General features: G+C 42.3%; 1 protein-coding gene across 1 annotated transcript; it reads left to right on the forward strand.

Annotated features, from left to right (window-relative positions):
• Window positions 1-603: 603 nt before the first annotated feature.
• On the forward strand, window positions 604-8156 carry LOC311105528 (ankyrin repeat and protein kinase domain-containing protein 1-like; the record flags this gene model as incomplete). Its single annotated transcript, XM_084147706.1, has 8 exons — window positions 604-788; window positions 1061-1343; window positions 1530-1681; window positions 3323-3381; window positions 3564-3719; window positions 5736-5848; window positions 6416-6446; window positions 6886-8156. 8 exons carry the CDS (start codon window positions 604-606, stop codon window positions 8154-8156), a joined length of 2250 nt encoding a protein of 749 aa, XP_084003832.1.
• Window positions 8157-23288: the final 15132 nt, after the last annotated feature.

The raw sequence follows: 23288 nt of genomic DNA on the forward strand, positions 1-23288 counted from the left end.
TCCCCCCCCCTCCCCTGGCTTAGACAAAGCTTAGACTCTTATGGGTTTTAATTCAGACAGTTTATTTTTTGTCATCCGGCCTGATTGTAGTCCCCAAACCTACAGTACTGGACAATACATTTATCACACAGTAATATCTGTTTGGATGGATTGCTTTGGATACCCTCCAAGAAATGGCTATGATTATCCATTTATGGGTACATATCATTATGGATGTCTCTATCGTGATTGATTGATACTCTGATGTCAAACACTCATGCACAAAAGCTCATCATAGCACTTGAGTGAGTATAAACACTACAGCATTCCAGGTATCAGAGCTACCTGGTTTTTCAGGTTTCCTTCCTGCTCTCTGATGGGAACCTACGCAATTTTCTTGGCAGGCAGTGCAGTGGAAACCGGTCATGTTACATTGCTATGCAAACAAGTAGTGAAATGGCTCCTCCTACGACCCACAGTTCACCACATTGGAGTCTTAGACACTTGTTTGCTGCCTCGCCTCCTCAGTAGTTGTCTACACACTTCATGAACAAAGGAGACCCCACGGAGAAATTCATCTGGGTTTGTGTGAGATTAGAGACACACAGGAGGTGATCTGCCCCCATGGATCGTGTTGACGAGGGCCTGGAGAAGTTCAGGATCTTCAAGAAGGATGACTTTGAGGCTGACTGGATTAAGTTGACGGAACGCAGCTTTGGCCAGGTCTACAGAGTGAAACTCAAGCTTTGGAGGGAAAAGTGTGCCCTAAAAAGCTTCGATACCACCCTCACTGCCACCAGTTTCTACAGGTATGGTTAATGTGGCTTTTTTACAGGCCTAGAAGATATACTCTAGAACATAATTTAATTGTCCGTTTTGAATAGAATAACAATTACTAAAAGAGAGCACATTTGGGTGTTTGGATAAGTAGCAGTTTGCAGTAGTGGTCGAAATACTGGGGAAATAAATGTGTTCGATTAGAAAGGTTGAAACTGACAACAGAAACCTTTTTGCTGAGGCTGCTCAGGTGTGGAAAAAATTTGTCAACTCCCCCTTACACTTGTATTTTCTTTCTTTGTAGGAGAATGATAGAGGAGGCATCCAAGATGGAGAAAGTTCAATTCAAGTACATTGTATCCATCTACGGGGTGTGTAATGACCCTCCCGCTGTGGTGATGGAGTACATGAGTAATGGCTCCCTGGATCGTCTCCTCACCAGCCACGTGTTGATGTGGCCCAAGAAGTTCCAGATGATTCACGAGGCCACCATGGGCATGAACTTCCTTCACAGCATGAACCCTCCTCTTCTCCACCTGAACCTCAAGCCTTCAAACATCCTTCTAGACGATCACCTCCACATCAAGGTGAGGATAGCTCCTCAGAGACACTGATATGCTGTTAAAGCAGCTATTACTGTTTAAAACATTTAATGATCTCTTGATTCTTTTTAATTAGGCATGCAAACATTAAAAAGTGTAGGGTTATATTTCAATAAGATTTCAGTGGTACATGCTAATGATTATCTGTCTGAAGAAAATGTCCCTCCAAAGATTTCAGATTTTGGCTTAATTAAGTGGGAGGAGGCTGGGAGCAAGAAGGAATTCATTGAGAATTTGACGGCGAGAGGAAACATTTGCTACATACCTCCAGAGACTTTCACCCTGTGCCCTGAGCATCCGGGAACCAAGTTCGATGTTTACAGGTGAGGTAGTTGCCAAGGGCAAATTCCTACAAACTCATACATAGGCCCACTATAGAACTGTGTCAATAGGCTAGTTTTCCCTCTCTCTGCAGACAGATTCCATAGTGTATGAAGTAATACAAACATTATGAGTTACTAACTAGATATATCAATAATTTATTCAGTCTTCGTTCCTAAAGTCATAGATTTTTTCAATATCGTTTCTATTGAGGTATAATCTTTGATCATATAATTTAGATTTAATGTACACTGAACAAAAATATAAACACAACATGTAAAGTGTTGGTCCCATGTTTCATGCGCTGAAATAAAAGATCCCAGAAAATGTCCATACGCACAAAAAGCTTATTTCTCTCAAATTTTGTGCACAAATTTGTTTACATCCCTGTTAGTGAGCATTTCTTCTTTGCCAAGATAATCCATCCACCTGCAGGTGTGGCATATCAAGAAGCTGATTAAACTGCATGATCATTACACAGGTGCACCTTGTGCTGGGGACAATAAAAGGCCACTCTAAAATGTGCAGTTTTGTCACACAACACAATGCCACATATGTCTCAAGTGTTGAGGGATCGTGCAATTTGCATATTGACTGCAGGAATGTCCACCAGAGCTGTTGCCAGATAATTGAATGTTTATTTCTCTACCATAAGCCACCTCCAACATCATTTTAGAGAAATTGGCAGTACGTCCAACTGACATCACAACCACAGACCCCGTGTAACCACGCCAGTCCAGGACCTCCACATCCGGCTTCTTCACCTGCAGGATCGTCTGAGCCACCCGGACATCTGATGAAACTATGGGCAAATGCTCACCTTTGATGGCCACTGGCACGCTGGAGAAGTGGGCTTTTCACAGATTAATCTTGATTTCAACTGTACCGGGCAGATGGTAGACAGTGTGTATGGCGTCGTGTGGTGAGTGGTTTGCTGATGGCGGTGAAGTTATGGTATGGGCAGGCATAAGCTACGGACAACAAACACAGTTGCATTTTATCGATGGGAATTTGAATGCACAGAGATACCGTGACTAGATCCTGAGGCCCATTGTCATGTCATTCATCCGCCGCCATCACCCATGTCGCAAAGACCTGTACACAATTCCTGGAAGCTGAAAATGTCCCAGTTCTTCCATGGCCTGCATGCTCACCAGACATGCCACCCATTGAGCATGTTTGGGATACTCTTGATCGACGTGTACGACAGCGTGTTCCAGTTCCACCAATATCCAGCAACTTCGCACAGCCATCGAAGAGGAGTGGGACAACATTCCACAGGCTACAATCAACATCCTGATCAACTATGCAAAGGAGATGTGTTTCGCTGCATTAGGCAAATGGTGGTCACACCTGATACTGACTGGTTTTCAGATCCACGCCAATACCTTCAAAAAAATGTTATCTGTGATCAACAGATGCATATCTGTATTCCCAGTCATGTGAAATCCGTAGATTAGGGCCTAATGAATGTATTTCAATTGACTGATTTCCTTATGTGAACTGTAACTGAGTAAAATCTTTGAAATTGTTGCATGTTGCGTTTATATTTTTCTTCAGTGTCATTAGACACATGGGGAATGAACCACATAAAAATTATCCTGTCCGATTAGTGGTCTTACGTGTTCCTTGTTTTAATATAGCTTCTCTATTGTGATGTGGGAAATCCTGACCCAGAAGAAACCTTATCAAGGTGGGAAACGTGAGTAGCGGTAATGCAATCTGATTCGTGAATCTGATTTATTTTTAAATGAATCACAGACACAGTAGTGTTTGACAAAGTTCAGGTAGTTAAACTATACAAGCTAATAATCACCTTTTACATTGAGTTCATTTTTTAAATAATTTCTCATCTGAATGAACATATAACTTCCTGTGACACAGGAAGCAGTACAACAACAGTGCTGATGAAGGTGTCATCAGGTAGAAGGCCAGGCGTGGAAAAGATCCCTGATGACAAGCCACACGAATGTGAGCAGATGATCACAATAATGCAACAGTGCTGGGATCAGGATCCCAGAGAGAGGCCGGACTTCTCAGGTAACACTTCACCTGATTCCAGATCTGTTTGTGCTGTAAAATACTGTAGAATAGAATAGATAGGTTATTGTTCATTTGGTTAGAAAGGAAATTAGTCTTCTGCCTTTTTCCCAACCCCAGACACACCCACACGTTGAGAGGCACAGGGTCAGCCACGGTGCAGTGCAAGATGGAGAGATATTTTGGGGGTTTACTCAATGGCACAATGGTAATAATCTGACACCAGCAGCCCTCCAGTAGCCAATTCAGTCCACACTTTTCCATCGCCCGGCTTCTGGGCTACCTACCTCCAACCAACTCCTATTGTCATTGTCATCAATGCCAGACATACGCAAAGATCTGGGATCAGGCTTTTTGGGTACTTCAGATTATCACAGGTGTCTGTAATTATCTCTGGCCCACTGTGTGGCCTTACCTGTCCCACCATTGTTTGTGGAGATATGCTCTGATGAAGGTCGATTGACCGAAAGCTTAGTCTCTATTAAAATGAATTTGTGACTGGAAGTTTGCGGATACTTTTTCCTGTTTCTTCAGTTATGTATTTTGCCTCCAGCACCTTCACTATTCGGTTTTGGGTGTGCGGTAGATTCTGCCTATTTATCTACATTTTCATATATATGAAATATAAAACAAAATTAAATAAGATGATTTTAAGGTAGAAAATGGAACGACAAAGCTGTAAAACATTAGCCTAAATTTAACCCATCAACTTAGTAAATACCATTGGTGTGTTTCAGTATTAAATATCCTTTATATTTTTACACACTTTTATTTATTTGACTATGTCAATATGTCTTTGTTGTAAATGTTTTGGGGCCAAACTGGTTGTTGTGAAAAAAGTCAATAGTTGGAAGAGTTGCAGAGTTAATTGAAAATAATGCCATTGTTGATTAGATGCTTTTTTCATTAATTAGGCTATTTTCTCTTTAACCATATGGTCTATTCCCTAAAAACTCATGGACAATATGGACACAGATATTAGAAAAATGAATACTTTATATGAATACGTTTTTTAAAAAGTTAATCAAGTATAAATGACCAAAATTACCATAGATTGCCATAGATTACCTGTTAATTACCAAAATTACAGAAAAATATGGTAACTTTGGTAAATTACCGGTAGTTTATTTACCAAGTACTCAGACATCACTTTGACCTGAATTGCACAGCAATCAGTACCTCTGCATCTGTGTTAAAGATCATAATTATCCCGTCCAGGGCTTGTAGACTGTCAGCTTTCTGATCTTAGACTTTGAGGAGACTCAGAGAGACTCAGAGAACACATGCTCTGCTCAGTGTAATGCTTACTGATGTGAGATGCCTTATTGTAATATTCTAAAATAAACTCGGATACAATTGGATCATTTACAGGAGCTGCAGGTCACTTAGTTAGGCAAGCAATTAAGGCAAAGGATTAAAGTGCCATGTTAATGAACACTAATAAACACCATATGTATGCATACACTACCACATCGAAATTAGCAACATCACTAAGCAATTGTCCAGTCGTGTAAGCATATCGGTGGGATTTGATTTATGCATCAAACTTTGTTTCAACCACAATTTGATTAGCTGCATTATCATCCCCTCCTCTATTGAGCCAGTAGGCCTATATTTTCCATATTACAGCATTATTAAGCATAAGAATAGGTTATTTGCCTTCTACTTCACGTCATAAAATGGACACCTTAAATCTGTATGAACAAAAGGGTGCGTTTGTTTCAGTTGGATTTTTCTTCATCTTCAGTTCCCTTGAATATTGTGTTGGCTACAGCAGTTATTGTACATTATGAAAAGTTTTCATAAAACTAGTCCTCATGGTTTTTACAATCTGTTTTTCCCAAGATCAAAAACACTAATGTTTGAACAGAATTCTAAATGAATAACTTCACACTTGTACACATCTAGTTAACATTTTGAGTATGACGGATGCATGTAGTGCATAAATCAAATCCCTCTGAATTTGAGATGATGTTATCAATGACCAAACCTCTTTGTCTGTTTGTTTACTTCCAGACACTGTTCGAAAAACAGAAGCTCTGAGCGACATCCTGGGAATAGGTGGATGTAGCAACGGGGTTAATACACACAAACCTGATTATACCATGCTGTCGCCCAGCTGCAGAAGAGTAAGTGCTCAGTGCTGCATCCTCCATCAATGTTGAGATAACAGATCCAGAATCCACCATCAATGTTGAGATAACAGATTCAAAGCTCTCTCTCTCTCTCTCTCTCTCTCTCTCTCTCTCTCTCTCTCTCTCTCTCTCTCTCTCTCTCTCTCTCTCTCTCTCTCTCTCTCTCTCTCTCTCTCTCTCTCTCTCTCTCTCTCTCTCTCTCTCTCTCTCTCTCTCTCTCTCTCTCTCTCTCTCTCTCTCTCTCTCTCTCTCTCTCTCTCTCTCTCCCTGTCTCTCATGGTTTGCTCTCCCATGTGAATGTAAAAGAAAACCTTGATAATGCCAACTGTATGGTTGTATAATGTATGCATCTTATAAACAGTTCTCCTTAGCGCCGATTACATGTTCATCTGATGCATCTCCAATATATGGGACAGTAAATATTTTGCTGAATATCAATAGCTAACTGTTACATATCAAGGTGATAAATAACAACTCCATTAATAACAACATTAACTTGTTGATGTGCTGCTCTTATGATGACTACTATTAACACTTCATTTTCATTATATCTCCATTAAGAAATCCACGTGCTCACTCGCCAACCCTCCAGGTGAGTACATAGGGAAAACATGTTAACTCATGTTCAATGTGTCGCAGTGCCACTAGGGCTGACATTTAAAATGCAATTCTACCAAGTGTTTTTCACATATGGAACTGGAGAAGGAAATGCGGTACTAATTAGAGAAATGGACAAAAAGCTGTCCCTATGGATCATGTGACAAAATGCTTATTTAGCTCTGGCTCTTAGACGTGGGACGAAACAACAACTGTACAAAATGAATAATGCATAGGAGGAAAGCCTTGTCTCTTTAGATAAAGTACTTGTATGCAAATTCATGCACACTTCAATAAACCATGGCTACCGCCATACTCAAATGTGGCAGCAGACATATTGCTATACTGTATCAGATGATTTGCAACTTTTTTGCAATGTCAGTACCTCTGCCTCTGTGTCTTATCTGGTTTATGTTGCATTTCTACATTCACAGACATGAGCAACACCAGCGATGACATTCTCAATCTTCTATCAAGGAAAGACTTTGAAAATTTCAGACAGGCGCTTAGGAAGGAGCATGTGTCTATGCTCTTCAAAGACAACAACACTCTCCTCCACTACACAGTGGTTAGTGGTGACACGGAGAGTGTGAAGCATGTCTTGAGCCTTGGTGCGGAGGTAAACTCACAGAGCGTCAGAGGATACACCCCTCTCATCGTGGCTGCGCTCCACAAGTTCCACGAGATATGCTCCTTACTGATGGAGCACGAGGCGGATGTTAAACTCGGAGATGGGGACCAGTGGACTCCTCTGCACTTCGCTGCTCAAAGCGGCGACAACAGATTGGTCCGTCTGCTACTGGACAGTGGCGCCCAGCCTAGCGCTAAGGAGAAAGCCGGGTGGACGCCGCTTCACCTGGCTGCTCAGAACGGCCACGAGGACGTTGTGCGTCTCTTCCTGACGCGGCTGGGGAGCGCCGACGAGCGCGAGGAGCTCCTTGGGAGGACGGCGCTCCACGTGGCAAGTGCATACGGCCACCTCGCCATCGCCAAGCTCCTGCTAAGTAAGGGAGTTGACCCCAACGGGACGGACCACTCCCTGACCACCGCTCTACACCTGGCAGCCGAGGAGGGCCACAACAGGGTGGCCAGGCAGCTGGTAACAGCTGGCGCTGATGTCAACTCCCTGGACAGCCGGCACTACACCCCTTTACACTTCGCCGCCCTCAAGGGACATACGGGCATCTGCAGGCTGCTGTTGGGCAACGGGGCGAATCCTGACCCCACGACCCTCCAGGGTTGGACGCCCATGCACTTGGCTGCGCTGAAGGGCCACGTGGCCACCCTGCTGGAACTGGAAGCCCACCAGGGCTCTGTGGACCCGCCAGGGAAGGGCGGCTGGACGCCCCTCCACTTGGCCTGCCACCACGGGCAGGAGGAAGTGGTGTCCAAGCTACTGGAGGCCAAGGCCGATCCCAACGTGGCAGAGGATAGCGGCTGGACGGCGCTCCACTTGGCGTGTAACGGCGGGTTTTTCGTCAGTGTGCTCCAGCTCATCTCGCATCGGGCCAACGTCAATGCTCAGAACAAGAGCCAGGCCACCCCGTTACACCTGGCTGCCCAGAATGGCAGCATTCCCATTATCAATGCCCTGTTATTGAATGGGGCAGAGAGTAGTAGGAAGGATTCGACAGGTTGCACAGCCCAATCCCTGGCCAGGAAGTGTCAGAAAGAGGAGGTAGTGCAGCTACTGGAGGACAGTTAGTGAGCCTTTCACACTACTGAGCCAAACCGAGCCGAGCCCTACCAAGTTGTACTGATCTTAACCGAGTCAAACAAAGATGTACTGAGCTGGCCTGGTTACATATCCACCATTGTTGCTGGAACCGTGCTAAAAATAATGATGTGAGAAGAAACTATCCGAGTCAGTACAATTTTGTTCGGGTTGGCAAGATAGTGTAAAAAGGGTACTAGAAAGCTATGTTGAAATATAACTCTGGACAGGGTAACACTGATGTCAGGCGTAGTGACTAAGAAGTACAGTCAATCACTGTTGGGAAGAGTGGATTGATTCTCTCTACTGATTTATGTCTCTACGGTGTCAATGCTGTAGTTCGGAATGTTATTCTGAATGCTCAAAGTTATATTGTTATGTTAATTTAAATGGTTCAGTTATTGTTCCAGTGCTCAAGGATGACCTTACTGTATGTTGTCGACATCTATAAATATGTAATTATGACTCTGACCATGAGTGGATTATGAAATCATTTTTCATTAGCTGGCAAAAAGTGGTTTATCATTCTCCGCACTGTGGTGACCAACCAAGAGGACTATATGTACACATACTTCTGTTCTCATGGCCATGGCACAGGTGACTAAACTAACTCCCTTTAGAAATACTCTAGCATAGTAGCCATGGCTGTACTGTGACATAACCCATGAGTCGTTATCACAGAAAAACAAACGCAGTCAGCTAGTACTCATACCATTTCAGATCTGTTTGACCTACAGTACCTGTCAAAAGTTTGGACACACCTACTCATTCAAGGGTTTTTCTTTATTTTTACTATTTTCTACATTGTAGAATAATAGTGAAGACATCAAAACCATGAAATAACACATATGGAATCATGTAGTAACCCCCCAAAAAATCCAGATTGACTGACCTTCATGTCTTAAAGTAATGAAGGTACTGTCGTTTCTCTTTGCTTATTTGAGCTTTCTTGCCATAATATGGACTTTTACCAAATAGGGCAATCTTCTACCTTGTCACAACACAACTGATTGGCTCAAACGCATTAAGAAGGAAAATAATTCCACAAATGAACTTTTAAGAAGGCACACCTGTTAGTTCATGGTTTTGATGTCTTCACTATTATTCTACAATGTAGAAAATAGTAAAAATAAAGAAAAACCCTTGAATGAGTAGGTGTGTCCAAACCTTTGACTGGTACTGTACTTAATGCTTCACTGACAGCTGGAAGTGAAGCGAAACCTGTGTGCTATGTTATTAAACCTTCCCACAATGTTTATCTCACCAGAGAGGAATGACATCAATGTGAAGCATTCTAATCACTCTCACTACCACCCTCTTCCTGAGAAGATAACTGGTTTGACAGCATTTCTCTCTCCCCAAACAGCATGATGATCTCTTTCTGACACCAGTGCAATTCTCCCTGATCTGCAGGATTTGATAAACACTCCTCATTCATAAAAGAGTGCGTGCTACTCCCATCTACATATGTTGACAGCAGACCCCCTGAAAATGTGAACTCATCTTAACCATCTAATCAAAGTTAGCCTGAATCAATGGCTCCGGCACAACCTTTTACACCCACAGTGACACATTTGACGGTTTCCATCATGCTATAATTCAGTTTGCAAATGCCTAACGCAATTTCTGAGGAAGGTCAGGAGATGACGTGGAACAGCAGCTAATGCCAGTTCGATTGTGCAAGCCGCTAAGGGCATTGCGTCACAGCAAGGGATGCTAGTCAACAACAGGAGTTTAGATAGAAGAAGGAATGCTTGCTGTCATCCTATTTCCATGGGACATTCCTTGTAGGTCTACTACTTTCAGACAAAATATTGCATTATTTATGAATACAATATGTTTACACAGTCTATGGATATTAATTGTAGACCAAACTGCAATTACAATGGCATTATGCTAACGAATCGTCACCTATGGTGGAGAATGCATGCACAATTCTGTGATACCAAAATGATGAACCATTCTCTAAAACAAAATGCTAAAAAAAGGAGCATGTTTATTTATTTTTTTACATAAATAAACCATAGACATTAACATACGCTGCGAGAGCTAAAGATCTAAGCGGTGGTGTATTTAACTCCCCAGCGGGCTAGAGGGATATCTTTGAGTTTAGACAGCCTGTCTTAAGGTTAAATGATCCACAGAGGCCTGTGGTGCTTAGCAACTGCAAACATGACTAATGCAGCCCCGATCCAGCTCCTGACCCAGGTGTGCCGCCTCAGCAGCCCCCCAAGAAAGTCTCCTCTGCCAGGGCACTTCTGGTCTTGCCCAGGTAATTGACGGTGAGTGATCTCTCAAGTCTCCAGGGTGATGATATGGAAAACGTCTTTCCATGCCATGTTAGCCACCACTCGGCCTCTCAGTATACCTGTACTAAAAAAACACCCCTGAGTTTAATCCCTTTGCCGCTAACGTTACTATTTGGGCAATTATCATTCAGTCTGTCTTCTAGCAGACTTCAAACCAGTCAGTATAGACACATGTTAAAGCCACAACTATGTTATAGGCTGTTGAGTTTGAAATACTTTCACAAGACATCCACTTGCATAGATACTGCATAACTTCATTATTCTACCAAGCAAGCCCCTAATTCTCACATTACTCAAAGCTACTTTTCCATATACAGTATCGTATTGCCTTCTTCTTTCCCTTAGTCTTCTTGTCATCATAAATGTCCCTTTAAGATGATTAACATTTCAGCTTACTGCTATCTCCTCAACACAGTGCACAGCCCCCTACTTTCTCTCTCTTTCTCTTCCTCTCTCTCTCTACTATATATTTGTGATGGTTTTACCCATCCAATTATACCCCTTATCAATCTAAAGTCATGATATTTACTATTTCCTGGCATTTTCTGAGTAGGTCGGCCTGTTTTGTGCGACGAGAGACGTGTATGTACTGTATGAGCTAAAGCTGCAGTGGCTACCATGCACTGAGGACCATTTCCTCTTATACGATATGTTAGTGGAATAGCAACAATTAAACTCAAATTCAGTGGTGATAGCGGGGAGAGCTCCCCAGAATTGGATCCTTTGACGAATCCCTACCCTGACTTTCTACACAAGTGAAAATTTGGACCTTAATAAAATATGAATTTGCTTTCCACTTGCAGGTGGATGGAGGGGACACTTTGGTTCACTGGCTCTCTCAGCATAGGCTCAATAGCCACAAACATTCAAATCGAATTTTAGGTATCAAATAGCATTTTAGTTAGCAACTATGCTAGTTGAATTTTCAACACTGGGAAACAAACATTATTTTCTCATATTATATTAAGCTTATTTTTTAATTATTTTTTTATACCTCACATAGAATTGCTTTACAGCCCAAGACAATTAGGCTATTATGCACTGTTACATTTCAGTAAGTTGATTGCTAAATGGTGTATTTACAAGTGCACGCATGGATAGCTTCCAATTGGCTCATTCATCCCCCCTCCTCTCCCCTGTAACTATACCCCAGGTCGTTGCTGTAAATGACAACGTGTTCTCAGTCAATTTACCTGGTAAAATAAAGGTTAAAAAAACTCTTTTAAAAAAATGTTGCACTCTTATATTCCGAAGTTTTATTTCCATGTCTATTTATGATAGAGATAATACAAGTCATAACATGACATTAGGATGTATTATATGAAAGCCATTTAAATGGATCCAACATATAGAAACTTACTAAACAATAGGCCTATTGGCAACGTTTCCATTATCATTCCGGTTTCTATTTTCTTCTGTTGTTTGTTTTACTGTCCATTCTGGCATACGTTTGACATCTTACTGTACAGTAAAAGTAGAGCCAACACATGGGTTTACCATCATCTCCTCTGATAAGTGTATTACAGACTTGGGTTTTTCTCTCAATTTCGAGGTCGGTTCTCTTTGGGTGTGGCCACAGATTAGCCATTATATTGACCAGATACCCTCGTGGCCGCTCTAACAATGAAAATAAATGTCTTAAAAAATGGAAGGCAGTGGGGAGGAGGCAAGAGCAGGTGGGACCATTCTAACCAATGAGAGGGCAGATACACGTGTGACAGTCAACTGTTTCCACTAGTTGCCACAGCCACAAAGTTGTCTATAAAAAATTCATGAAAACAAACATGAGCTTTTTGGTTTTAATTTAAGGTTAGGGGTTAGAAGTGTGGTTAAGGTTAAGATTATGTTTAAAATCACATTTTAAGAAGATACATTATAGAAATAGACTGGGTTTCTACCTTTGTGACTGTGGTAACTAGTGTTTTTTTTCTCAAAGATGTCACGTGTCCAACTTATATCAGTACACTCTTTAAAACCTAATCATTACGAAACTTCTATTCGATTGAATAAGTCAGACGTAGCAAAAAAGCCATTACATTTTTTGTTAACCAAATTCGACACTCTCTCATTGACCTCTATACAAAAACTCCTCGCTTGGTAAGCCCCCCCCAAAAAAAACGGAAACACTGCCACCTGTTGGAATCATCCTCATTGACCAGGATGTGTTACACCTGTTGTCCTCTTTAGTCAGAAGGTGTTTCCCCTGTGCTAACACAGCTGATATTTAAGGGCTGCTGGCCCAGTGCTTCAATTGGAAGAAGATATTTTAAGACCCAGCTGGAGTTGCTTGGCCAGCACTCAGTAGGTCCCCCATGGATGCCTTTCAGAACCCATTTGAAAACATCACCTGTTTCGTTCTGGTTGTCAGTGGCTCATTTGTTAGTTCCCTTTTTCTGTTGAGTGATGATTTTTGGTTTCTTATTGGGGAACGTAACATGTCAGACATGCACGCACACTCACACGTGTGCACACATATGGACGTAACGCATGCACACATGCACATACTGTACAAGGCAACGCGTGACTCTTTATGTTTTCCCACTGACATTGGTCAACATTTTATCCAGCAAATGGCCTATAATTACATGTTTGTTGTACAGTGAAGTACATAGGCTATATTGAAGTGAAACTCCTTTCTCTGTCTCTGTCAAGTCTCTTCTGAACATTTAAACAACACACAGATGTGTATCTGTTTCATTTCCTCTGTCTCTCCTCTTTGTCCTTCAGGCTTCAGCGCAGATAGCACCATAATGGGAGATGAATGGGATGGTTGTCCTCACGGCCGGCCAATTCCCTTTAAAAATCACATCCACAACCCTTCTACAAATCTTCCTCTCACAGTCCCGTCACAATTCACACACATTGAGTGGGTCCTCGCGCGATGGCAATCAGACATTCCTTGTAGTCTGGATCTGGAAGGCTTGTGGATTTCACAGGACTGTATAGAACTTGGAGCTCTTTGATGTCACACTAGAGTACTATATGGGAAGATGGCATGACAACTTAAGACATGTTTATAGTAGAGGCAATACATCCTGGTAACTAGTTGAAGGGGAGTTTTTCTGCTGACTGTCATGTGGAAATGTTTGTAACCAACTCAAATATGAATGTGTTTTAATTCTTACTTGCACATGTGAGAAGCATTAGGAATGGAGAATAGGAAGCTGAAGATTAGAGGCTCCAGAAATCAATGGCAAATCAATTAGGATGGGAAAAAATTAGGTTGGGCTGCCTTTTAACAATCAGTTGTCAATTGTAAACCTAATTGTCAGCAGTAGGTAATATCATTACAGTTGTGAGGTTTGCAGCAGCAAAGATTTGGGCTAGTTCATTTCAACTAGAAAATCTAAACGGAATAGAAAAATCCGGTAACACTTAATTTTAAGGTCTCCTTATTACAGTGTAATTACATGTGTAATTAGTATTGTAGTTAATTGTAATAACTCATAGTTACACTGTAATAACAACACGTAACTGGTAGTAATTGCAGTCTGTCATTACAGAGATGTAACAACAAATGCGTGTTACAAATAATTCTCCATTCAGTGTTGCTGCTGGCACTTTCCGCCAAAAAGTGTACCATCTGGGTTAACTTGGTTGAGTTTACAAAAACAGATCAGCTATACACTGAGTGTACAAAACATTAGGAACTCCTTCCTAATATTGAGTTTCACTCCCTTTTGCCCTCAAAACAGCCTCAATATGTTGGGGCATGGTCTACAAGGTGTCGAAAGGATGCTGGCCCATGTTGACTCCAATGTTTCCCACAGTTGTGTCAAGTTGGTTGGATATCCTTTGGGTGGTTAACCATTCTTGATACACACGGGAAACTGTTGAGTGTGAAAAACCCAGCAGCGTTGCAGTTCTTGACACACTCAAACCGGTGCTCCTGGCACCTACTACCATACCCTGTTCAAAGGGACTTAAATATTTTGTCTTTCCCATTCACCCTCTGAATGGCACACATACACAATCCATGTCTCAATTGTCTCAAGGCTTAAAAATGTAACCTGTCTCCTTCCCTTCATCTACACTGGTTGAAGTGGATTTAACAGGTGACATCAATAAGGGATCATAGCGTTCACCTGTATTCACCTGGTCTGTCTATGTCATGGAAAGAGCAGGTGTTCCTGATGTTTTGTACACTCAGTGTAGGTCAAGCTCACTGACTGGGGTTTACCATAGGGGTGCCATCCCAGATTATAATAAAGAAAATAACATAATTAATGTGTACTTTACCTGTTATGACAACCTGAACCTTCTAATCCCACAAATACACCACAGAGTACATATAATACCCACACACAAGCGCACAGCCATGAAGAAGGCGCGATAGTCACTTTACCCCTACCTACATGTACAAATTACCTCGACTAACCTCGGTACCAGTACCCCCTGTATATAGCCTCAGTATATACAGTGTTTGCTCACCCCAGGGCAATTGAACTGATTCCAGCAGCTGACCCGCCGGTGGAGGAGAGGCACTCGGAGCGGCCTGCTGGTTCGACTTTGGACACACCACCCACCACTTCCAAGTATGGATAACAAGGTCTTTGGATAACAAGGTCGAAGAGCTCAGGGCAAGGATTTCTTTCCAGAGAGACATCAGGGCCTGTAACATCGTTTGTTTCATGGAAACATGGCTCTCTTGGGATATTCTGTCGAAATCGGTCCAGCCAGATGGGTACTCAGTTCATCGCGCAGACAGAAATAAATCTCTCCGGGAAGCAGAAGGGTGGAGGTGTGTGTTTCATGATTAACAACTCATGGTGTAATTGTAATAACATACAGGAACTCAAGTCCTTTTGTTCACCCGACCTAGAATATCTCACAATCAAATGCTGACCGTATTATCTCCCAAGATAATTTTCTTTGGTTATAGTCACGGCCGTGTATATCCCCCCTCAAGCCGATACCACGATGGCCCTCAAAGAACTTCACTGGACTTTATGCAAACTCGAAACCACATATCCTGAGGCTGCATTTATTGTAGCCGGGGATTTTAACAAAGCAAAATTGAGGACTAGGCTGCCTAAGTTCTATCAACATATCAACTGTTGTACACGGGCTGCTAAAATTCTCGGCCATTGCTATTCAAACTTCCGGGATGGTTATAAGGCCCTCCCCCGCCCTCCTTTCGGTTAATCTGACCACGACTCCATTTTGATCCTCCCTTCCTATAGGCAGAAACTCAAACAGGAAGTACCCGTGCTAAGGACTATTCAACACTGGTCTGACCAATCGGAATCCATGCTTCAATTGTTTTGATCACGCGGACTGGGATTTGTTCCGGGTAGCTTGCGAAAATAATTTAGATGAATACACTGAAACTGTGATTTTATCAGGAAGTGTATAGGAGATGTTGTGACTATTAAAACCTACCCTATCCAGAAACCGTGGAAAGATGGCAGCATTCACGCAAAACTGAAAGCGCGATCCACCGCATTTAACCATGGCAAGGTGACTGGGAATATGGCAGAATACAAACAGTGTAGCTACTCACTCCGCAAGGCAATTAAACAGGCAAAACATCAGTATAGAGACAAAGTGGAGTCGCAATTCAACGGCTCAGACATGAGACGTATGTGGCAGGGTTTACAGACAATCACGGACTACGAAAGGAAAACCAGCCACGTCGCCGACACCGACGTATTGCTTCCGGACAAGCTAAACACCTTCTTTGCCCGCTTTGAGAATAAAACAGTGCCACCAACGCGGCCCACTACCAAGGACTGTGGGCTCTCCTTCTCCGTGGCTGACGTGTGTAAGACATTTAAGCATGTTAACCCCCACAAGGCTGCCGGCCCAGACGGCAACCCTAGCCGCGTCCTCAGAGCATGCGCAGACCAGCTGGCTGGTGTGTTTACGGACATATTCAATCTCTCCCTATCCCAGTCTGCTGTCCCCACATGGTTCAAGATGTCTACCATTGTTCCTGTACCCAAGAAAGCAAAGGTAACTGAACTAAATGACTATCGCCCCGTAGCACTCACCTCTGTCATCATGAAGTGCTTTGAGAGACTAGTCAAGGATCATATCACCTCTACTTTATCTGTCACCCTAGACCCACTTCAATTTGGTTATCGCCCCTATAGATCCACAGACGAAAATGTCAAAATGTCAGCAATGTTATAAATTGATTTGCATTTTAATGAGGGAAATAAGTATTTGACCCCCTCTCAAACAGAAAGATTTCTGGTTCCCAGGTGTCTTTTATACAGGTAACGAGCTGAGATTAGGAGCACACTCTTAAAGGGAGTGCTCCTAATCTCAGTTTATTACCTGTATAAAAGACACATGTCCACAGAAGCAATCAATCAATCAGATTCCAAACTCTCCACCATGGCCAAGACCAAAGAGCTCTCCAAGGATGTCAGGGACAAGATTGTAGAACTACACAAGGCTGGAATGGGCTATAAGACCATCACCAAGCAGCTTGGTGAGAAGGTGACAACAGTTGGTGCGATTATTCGTAAATGGAAGAAACACAAAATAACTGTCAATCTTCCTCGGCCTGGGGCTCCATGCAAGATCTCACCTCGTGGAGTTGCAATGATCATGAGAACGGTGAATCAGCCCAGAACTACACGGGAGGATCTTGTCAATGATCTCAAGGCAGCTGGGACCATAGTCACCAAGAAAACTATTGGTAACACACTATGCCGTGAAGGACTGAAATCCTGCAGTGCCCACATGGTCCCCCTGCTAAAGAAAGCACATATACAGGCCCGTCTGATGTTTGCCAATGAACATCTGAATGATTCAGAGGAGAACTGGGTGAAAGTGTTGTGGTCAGATGAGACCAAAATCGAGCTCTTTGGCATCAACTCAACTCGCCGTGTTTGGAGGAGGAGGAATGCTGCCTATGACCCCAAGAACACCATCCCCACCGTCAAACATGGAGGTGGAAACATTATGCTTTGGGGGTGTTTTTCTGCTAAGGGGACAGGACAACTTCACCGCATCAAAGGGACGATGGACGGGGCCATGTACCGTCAAATCTTGGGTGAGAACCTCCTTCCCTCAGCCAGGGCATTGAAAATGGGTCATGGATGGGTATTCCAGCATGACAATGACCCAAAACACACGGCCAAGGCAACAAAGGAGTGGCTCAAGAAGAAGCACATTAAGGTCCTGGAGTGGCCTAGCCAGTCTCCAGACCTTAATCCCATAGAAAATCTGTGGAGGGAGCTGAAGGTTCGAGTTGCCAAACGTCAGCCTCGAAACCTTAATGACTTTGAGAAGATCTGCAAAGAGGAGTGGGACAAAATCCCTCCTGAGATGTGTGCAAACCTGGTGGCCAACTACAAGAAACGTCTGACCTCTGTGATTGCTAACAAGGGTTTTGCCACCAAGTACTAAGTCATGTTTTGCAGAGGGGTCAAATACTTATTTCCCTCATTAAAATGCAAATCAATTTATAACATTTTTGACGTGCGTTTTTCTGGATTTTTTTGTTGATATTCTGTCTCTCACTGTTCAAATAAACCTACCATTAAAATTATAGACTGATCATTTATTTGTCAGTGGGCAAACGTACAAAATCAGCAGGGGATCAAATACTTTTTCCCCTCACTGTAAGTATGTAGGTCTGTTTGTTGGGGGACTAAATTACAACTGAACTAAGATTAATGTTGTATTGCATTGCGTCCATTGCATTGCGTCCATTTCAGTCCTTCGCGACGTAGTGTGTTACCAATTGTTTTCTTGGTGACTATGGTCCCAGCTGCCTTGAAATCATTGACAAGATCCTCCCGTGTAGTTCTTGGCTGATTCCTCACCGTTCTCATTATCATTGCAACTCCACGAGGTGAGATCTTGCATGGAGCCCCAGGCCGAGGGAGATTGACAGTTATTTTGTGTTTCTTCCATTTGCGAATAATCGCACCAACTGTTGTCACATTCTCACCAAGCTGCTTGGCGATGGTCTTGTAGCCCATTCCAGCCTTGTGTAGGTCTACAATCTTGTCCCTGACATCCTTGGAGAGCTCTTTGTTCTTGGCCATGGTGGAGAGTTTGGAATCTGATTGATTGATTGCTTCTGTGGACAGGTGTCTGTTATACAGGTAACAAGCTGAGATTAGGAGCACTCCCTTTAAGAGTGTGCTCCTAATCTCAGCTCGTTACTTCTATAAAAGACACCTGGGAGCCAGAAATCTTTCTGATTGAGAGGGGGTCAAATACTTATTTCCCTCATTAAAATGCAAATACATTTATACATTTTTAACATGCGTTTTTCTGGATTTTTTTGTTGTTATTCTGTCTCTCACTGTTCAAATAAACCTACCATTAAAATTATAGACTGATCATTTCTTTGTCAGTGGGCAAACGTACAAAATCAGCAGGAGATCAAATACTTTTTTCCCTCACTTCATATTAACCCCAAAGACCTTCCATTCTACTTCTCCAACAATAGCTTTTTTTTAGAAATTGTCATGTAATTCCCAGAAATCATTCAGCAAGTTACAAAATAGTATTTTGCAGGAGGAATGGAAAATTTTTACGATAAGATCCGATGAACTTGCCGGATTGCTTTGCCCAGCTATTTTACTGTAGGCCTATAGTGTAATGTAACTGTAAAATGAATCAATACATAGATAACTAGATAGCTATAGGCCTATAAGTGCAAATTATGGGTTATGGAAGGCTTTTGGATGCTGGAGCAGCCTGAAACTTTCAGACATACTCAGACATCCCCTTAGATATGATTGATCGTCCTCAATATTAGTTAGCTACCATTGATTGTCCTCAAAATTGTTTTGATTGATGTGGAAGATGGAATAGCGGTTTTGAGGCCTTTCAAGGAACAAAAAAGTGACTTCAAAAGATTTCCTCATGTGAAAGTGAAACCATCAATTCTTTCTCAGAAACACATTTGTGATTGTGACTGAGCAAGACATGATAATGAACTATATGTTAATTAATCAATTGTGATCAGTCCAAAAGACAATTCCCGTTGCAGTGAATAATTGAATGTCTGAAGTGGATTAAAATTTGAAATATTCATCAGATATTTGGAATGTTTCCACCTTTTTATTTATCTCACAGTCACTGATGATGTAGAATTGTAATAAGATTCCGCAAACATGATCAGATCTCTAGGGAAATTATTGGAATAAGAGCGAAAATCTGGGATGGAGATGACACACTTGTCGCAGCTGGTGCCACTTAAATATAGCTATTTCCAGGGGATGGCAGACTGTGGCAGAGCTTTTATCCCCAGCCTCAGTAAACAACAGAGGCTGCACCTCGTACACAGCCCAGACCAGGTACTTGACAGTATTGATTTATATGTGTGAAAAATGAATGCATAAAGGGAATCAACCAGCCGGCTCTAGTGAATAGGCAGAGGGCATAGTGTCTGGCTGGGGCCCGGCTAGAAGTCTTATTAACACATTAGAAAAACAAACACAACATCTGCCAGTGGCTCAGCTGTGGCAGCCTTATTCTCGCCATCACCCTAACCCCGGAGGAGGGAGGAGATGGTTTTCGGCTTGTTTCAAGCATGTGATTATGGCCGCGACGCCGTGGGAGCTCTCAGAGCTCTCCAATCTTCCACCACACTCCAAACACAATTGACAACAGGCTCCACAGCTCCTCTTGCAATCCCCAGCCTCAAATGCGATAAATTGTACCAAGCTTTAGATTGATACAGTGCCTGGTAGGGATAACTGATTACAAACGACTCCGTCCTGACTCCACAGCCATTAGTGAAATGGAAAGAGCGAGAAGTGCCAGGTGAAAATAATTGTGTGGATTGAAGAAAATGTTTCCTTTTAAGTACAGTGGGGAAAAAAAGTATTTAGTCAGCCACCAATTGTGCAAGTTTTCCCACTTAAAAAGATGAGAGAGGCCTGTAATTTTCATCATAGGTACATGTCAACTATGACAGACAAAATGAGGGAAAGAAATCCAGAAAATCACATTGTAGGATTTTTAATGAATTTATTTGCAAATTATGGTGGAAAATAAGTATTTGGTCAATAACAAAAGTTTCTCAATACTTTGTTATATACCCTTTGTTGGCAATGACACAGGTCAAAAGTTTTCTATAAGTCTTCACAAGGTTTTCACACACTGTTGCTGGTATTTTGGCCCATTCCTCCATGCAGATCTCCTCTAGAGCAGTGATGTTTTGGGGCTGTCGCTGGGCAACACAGACTTTCAACTCCCTCCAAAGATTTTCTATGGGGTTGAGATCTGGAGACTGGCTAGGCCACTCCAGGACCTTGAAATGCTTCTTACGAAGCCACTCCTTCGTTGCCCGGGCGGTGTGTTTGGGATCATTGTCATGCTGAAAGACCCAGCCACGTTTCATCTTCAATGCCCTTGCTGATGGAAGGAGGTTTTCACTCAAAATCTCACAATACATGGCCCCATTCATTCTTTCCTTTACACGGATCAGTCGTCCTGGTCCCTTTGCAGAAAAACAGCCCCAAAGCATGATGTTTCCACCCCCATGCTTCACAGTAGGTATGGTGTTCTTTGGATGCAACTCAGCATTCTTTGTCCTCCAAACACGACGAGTTGAGTTTTTACCAAAAAAGTTCTATTTTGGTTTCATCTGACCATATGACATTCTCCCAATCCTCTTCTGGATCATCCAAATGCACTCTAGCAAACTTCAGACGGGCCTGGACATGTACTGGCTTAAGCAGGGGGACACGTCTGGCACTGCAGGATTTGAGTCCCTGGCGGCGTAGTGTGTTACTGATGGTAGGCTTTGTTACTTTGGTCCCAGCTCTCTGCAGGTCATTCACTAGGTCCCCCCGTGTGGTTCTGGGATTTTTGTTCTTGTGATCATTTTGACCCCACAGGGTGAGATCTTGCGTGGAGCCCCAGATCGAGGGAGATTATCAGTGGTCTTGTATGTCTTCCATTTCCTAATAATTGCTCCCACAGTTGATTTCTTCAAACCAAGCTGCTTACCTATTGCAGATTCAGTCTTCCCAGCCTGGTGCAGGTCTACAATTTTGTTTCTGGTGTCCTTTGACAGCTCTTTGGTCTTGGCCATAGTGGTGTTTGGAGTGTGACTGTTTGAGGTTGTGGACAGGTGTCTTTTATACTTTTATACTGATAACAAGTTCAAACAGGTGCCATTAATACAGGTAACGAGTGGAGGACAGAGGAAGCCTCTTAAAGAAGAAGTTACAGGTCTGTGAGAGCCAGAAATCTTGATTGTTTGTAGGTGACCAAATACTTATTTTCCACCATAATTTGCAAATAAATTCATAAAAAATTCTACAATGTGATTTTCTGGATTTCTTTTTCTCAATTTGTCTGTCATAGTTGACGTGTACCTATGATGAAAATTACAGGCCTCTCTCATCTTTTTAAGTGGGAGAACTTGCACAATTGGTGGCTGACTAAATACTTTTTTTCCCCACTGTAAGGTCGAGCTTCGAAGGCTTAGGGACAAGTTGCCAGTATTGTCTATCAGCCACAAAATCTGTCCTCCATGCTTATCTACCAACGCCTTACATATGCAGATTTTTAGGACAATAGTATGCTTATCTAATAACCCCTTAGAGTCGATTGACGCACCTAGAGATATCAGTTGCGTCTCAATCCACCACATCCGCCAGTGTCGCACTTCCGCATCTGCGGTGAAAGGTAGCAGAGCTAGAGTAGTGTTTGTCAGACCATGAGACATTTCGAAAATCAGTCACAAGGGTCAGGGGACTCGTCTGAAGACGGTACCGTCGATGTGCCAACGTCTGTTTGTAGCGTCCAAACCGTTTGGGCTACGAACTAATGTGACCCCCACTGTGGAAAAGGGAGATTCTCACGAACACGATGTTGATTTCACCTCTCTCAGGATGTCTGTATCCAGTAAAATGATTTCTGGATTTCTGGATGAACTGCTACAGTATTCCTCCTAATGGCATTTCAACCACCTTGGTCCAACCCCCTCAGACTCTGAAAACTCTCAAAGAGCCAAAATGTGCAGGGCTATATCATTACAGTTCTGTTGCATCAGCAACTTTATATATCACCTCTCGTTTTCTTTTGTCTCCACCATGCAATTTGTAGTAAAATATTGTCTTTTAAATAAATATTCAATGCGGCTTATGCCATGACTCAGTATAATGTGAATGCATACAGCAGCAGAGGGAAGGGTTTTGGGAAAAGAAAAACAAAGCCTCAGAATTTCTGTATTTATATAATGCAGTATTTTCTGTCTCTAATATCTCTGTTATTTTTATTTAGTTTTAGTCTGTGCCATCTTTGTCAAGAAGATAGTACAAAAACAATCCTTTAAGTCCAGGTAGTAAACAACATTTATTATTACTGATAGAAAACAGAGATAAAAACATTCCCAAGAGGATGTTCTGGGATCCTGGCCGACTGTGATTGATATGTACAGTGTGATGAGAAATATATCTACTCAATTTTTGTCACTTGCAATGCACAGTAGCCTTTAGTAATCTTTAGCGTTTTTCTGAAGAGTAAGCTGGGCCTATACCTTTGATATCCTTTACCGTTCAAAAGTTTGGGGTTACTTAGAAATGTCCTTGTTTTCGAAAGAAAAGCAATTTTGTTGTCCATTAAAATAACATCAAATTGATCAGAAATACAGTGTAGACATTGTTAATGTTGTAAATGGCTATTGTAGCTGGAAACGGCTGATTTTTTATGGAACATCTATATAGGCATACAGAGGCCCATTATCAGCAACCATCAGTCCAGTGTTCCAATGGTACGTTGTGTTTGCTAATCCAAGTTTATCATTTAAAAAGGCTAATTGATCATTAGAAAACCCTTTTGCAATTATGTTAGCACAGCTGAAAACGGTTGTGCTGATTAAAGAAGC

This window comes from Coregonus lavaretus (assembly GCF_964263955.1).
Source record: "Coregonus lavaretus genome assembly, chromosome: 30".
NCBI classification, from domain to species: domain Eukaryota; kingdom Metazoa; phylum Chordata; class Actinopteri; order Salmoniformes; family Salmonidae; genus Coregonus; species Coregonus lavaretus.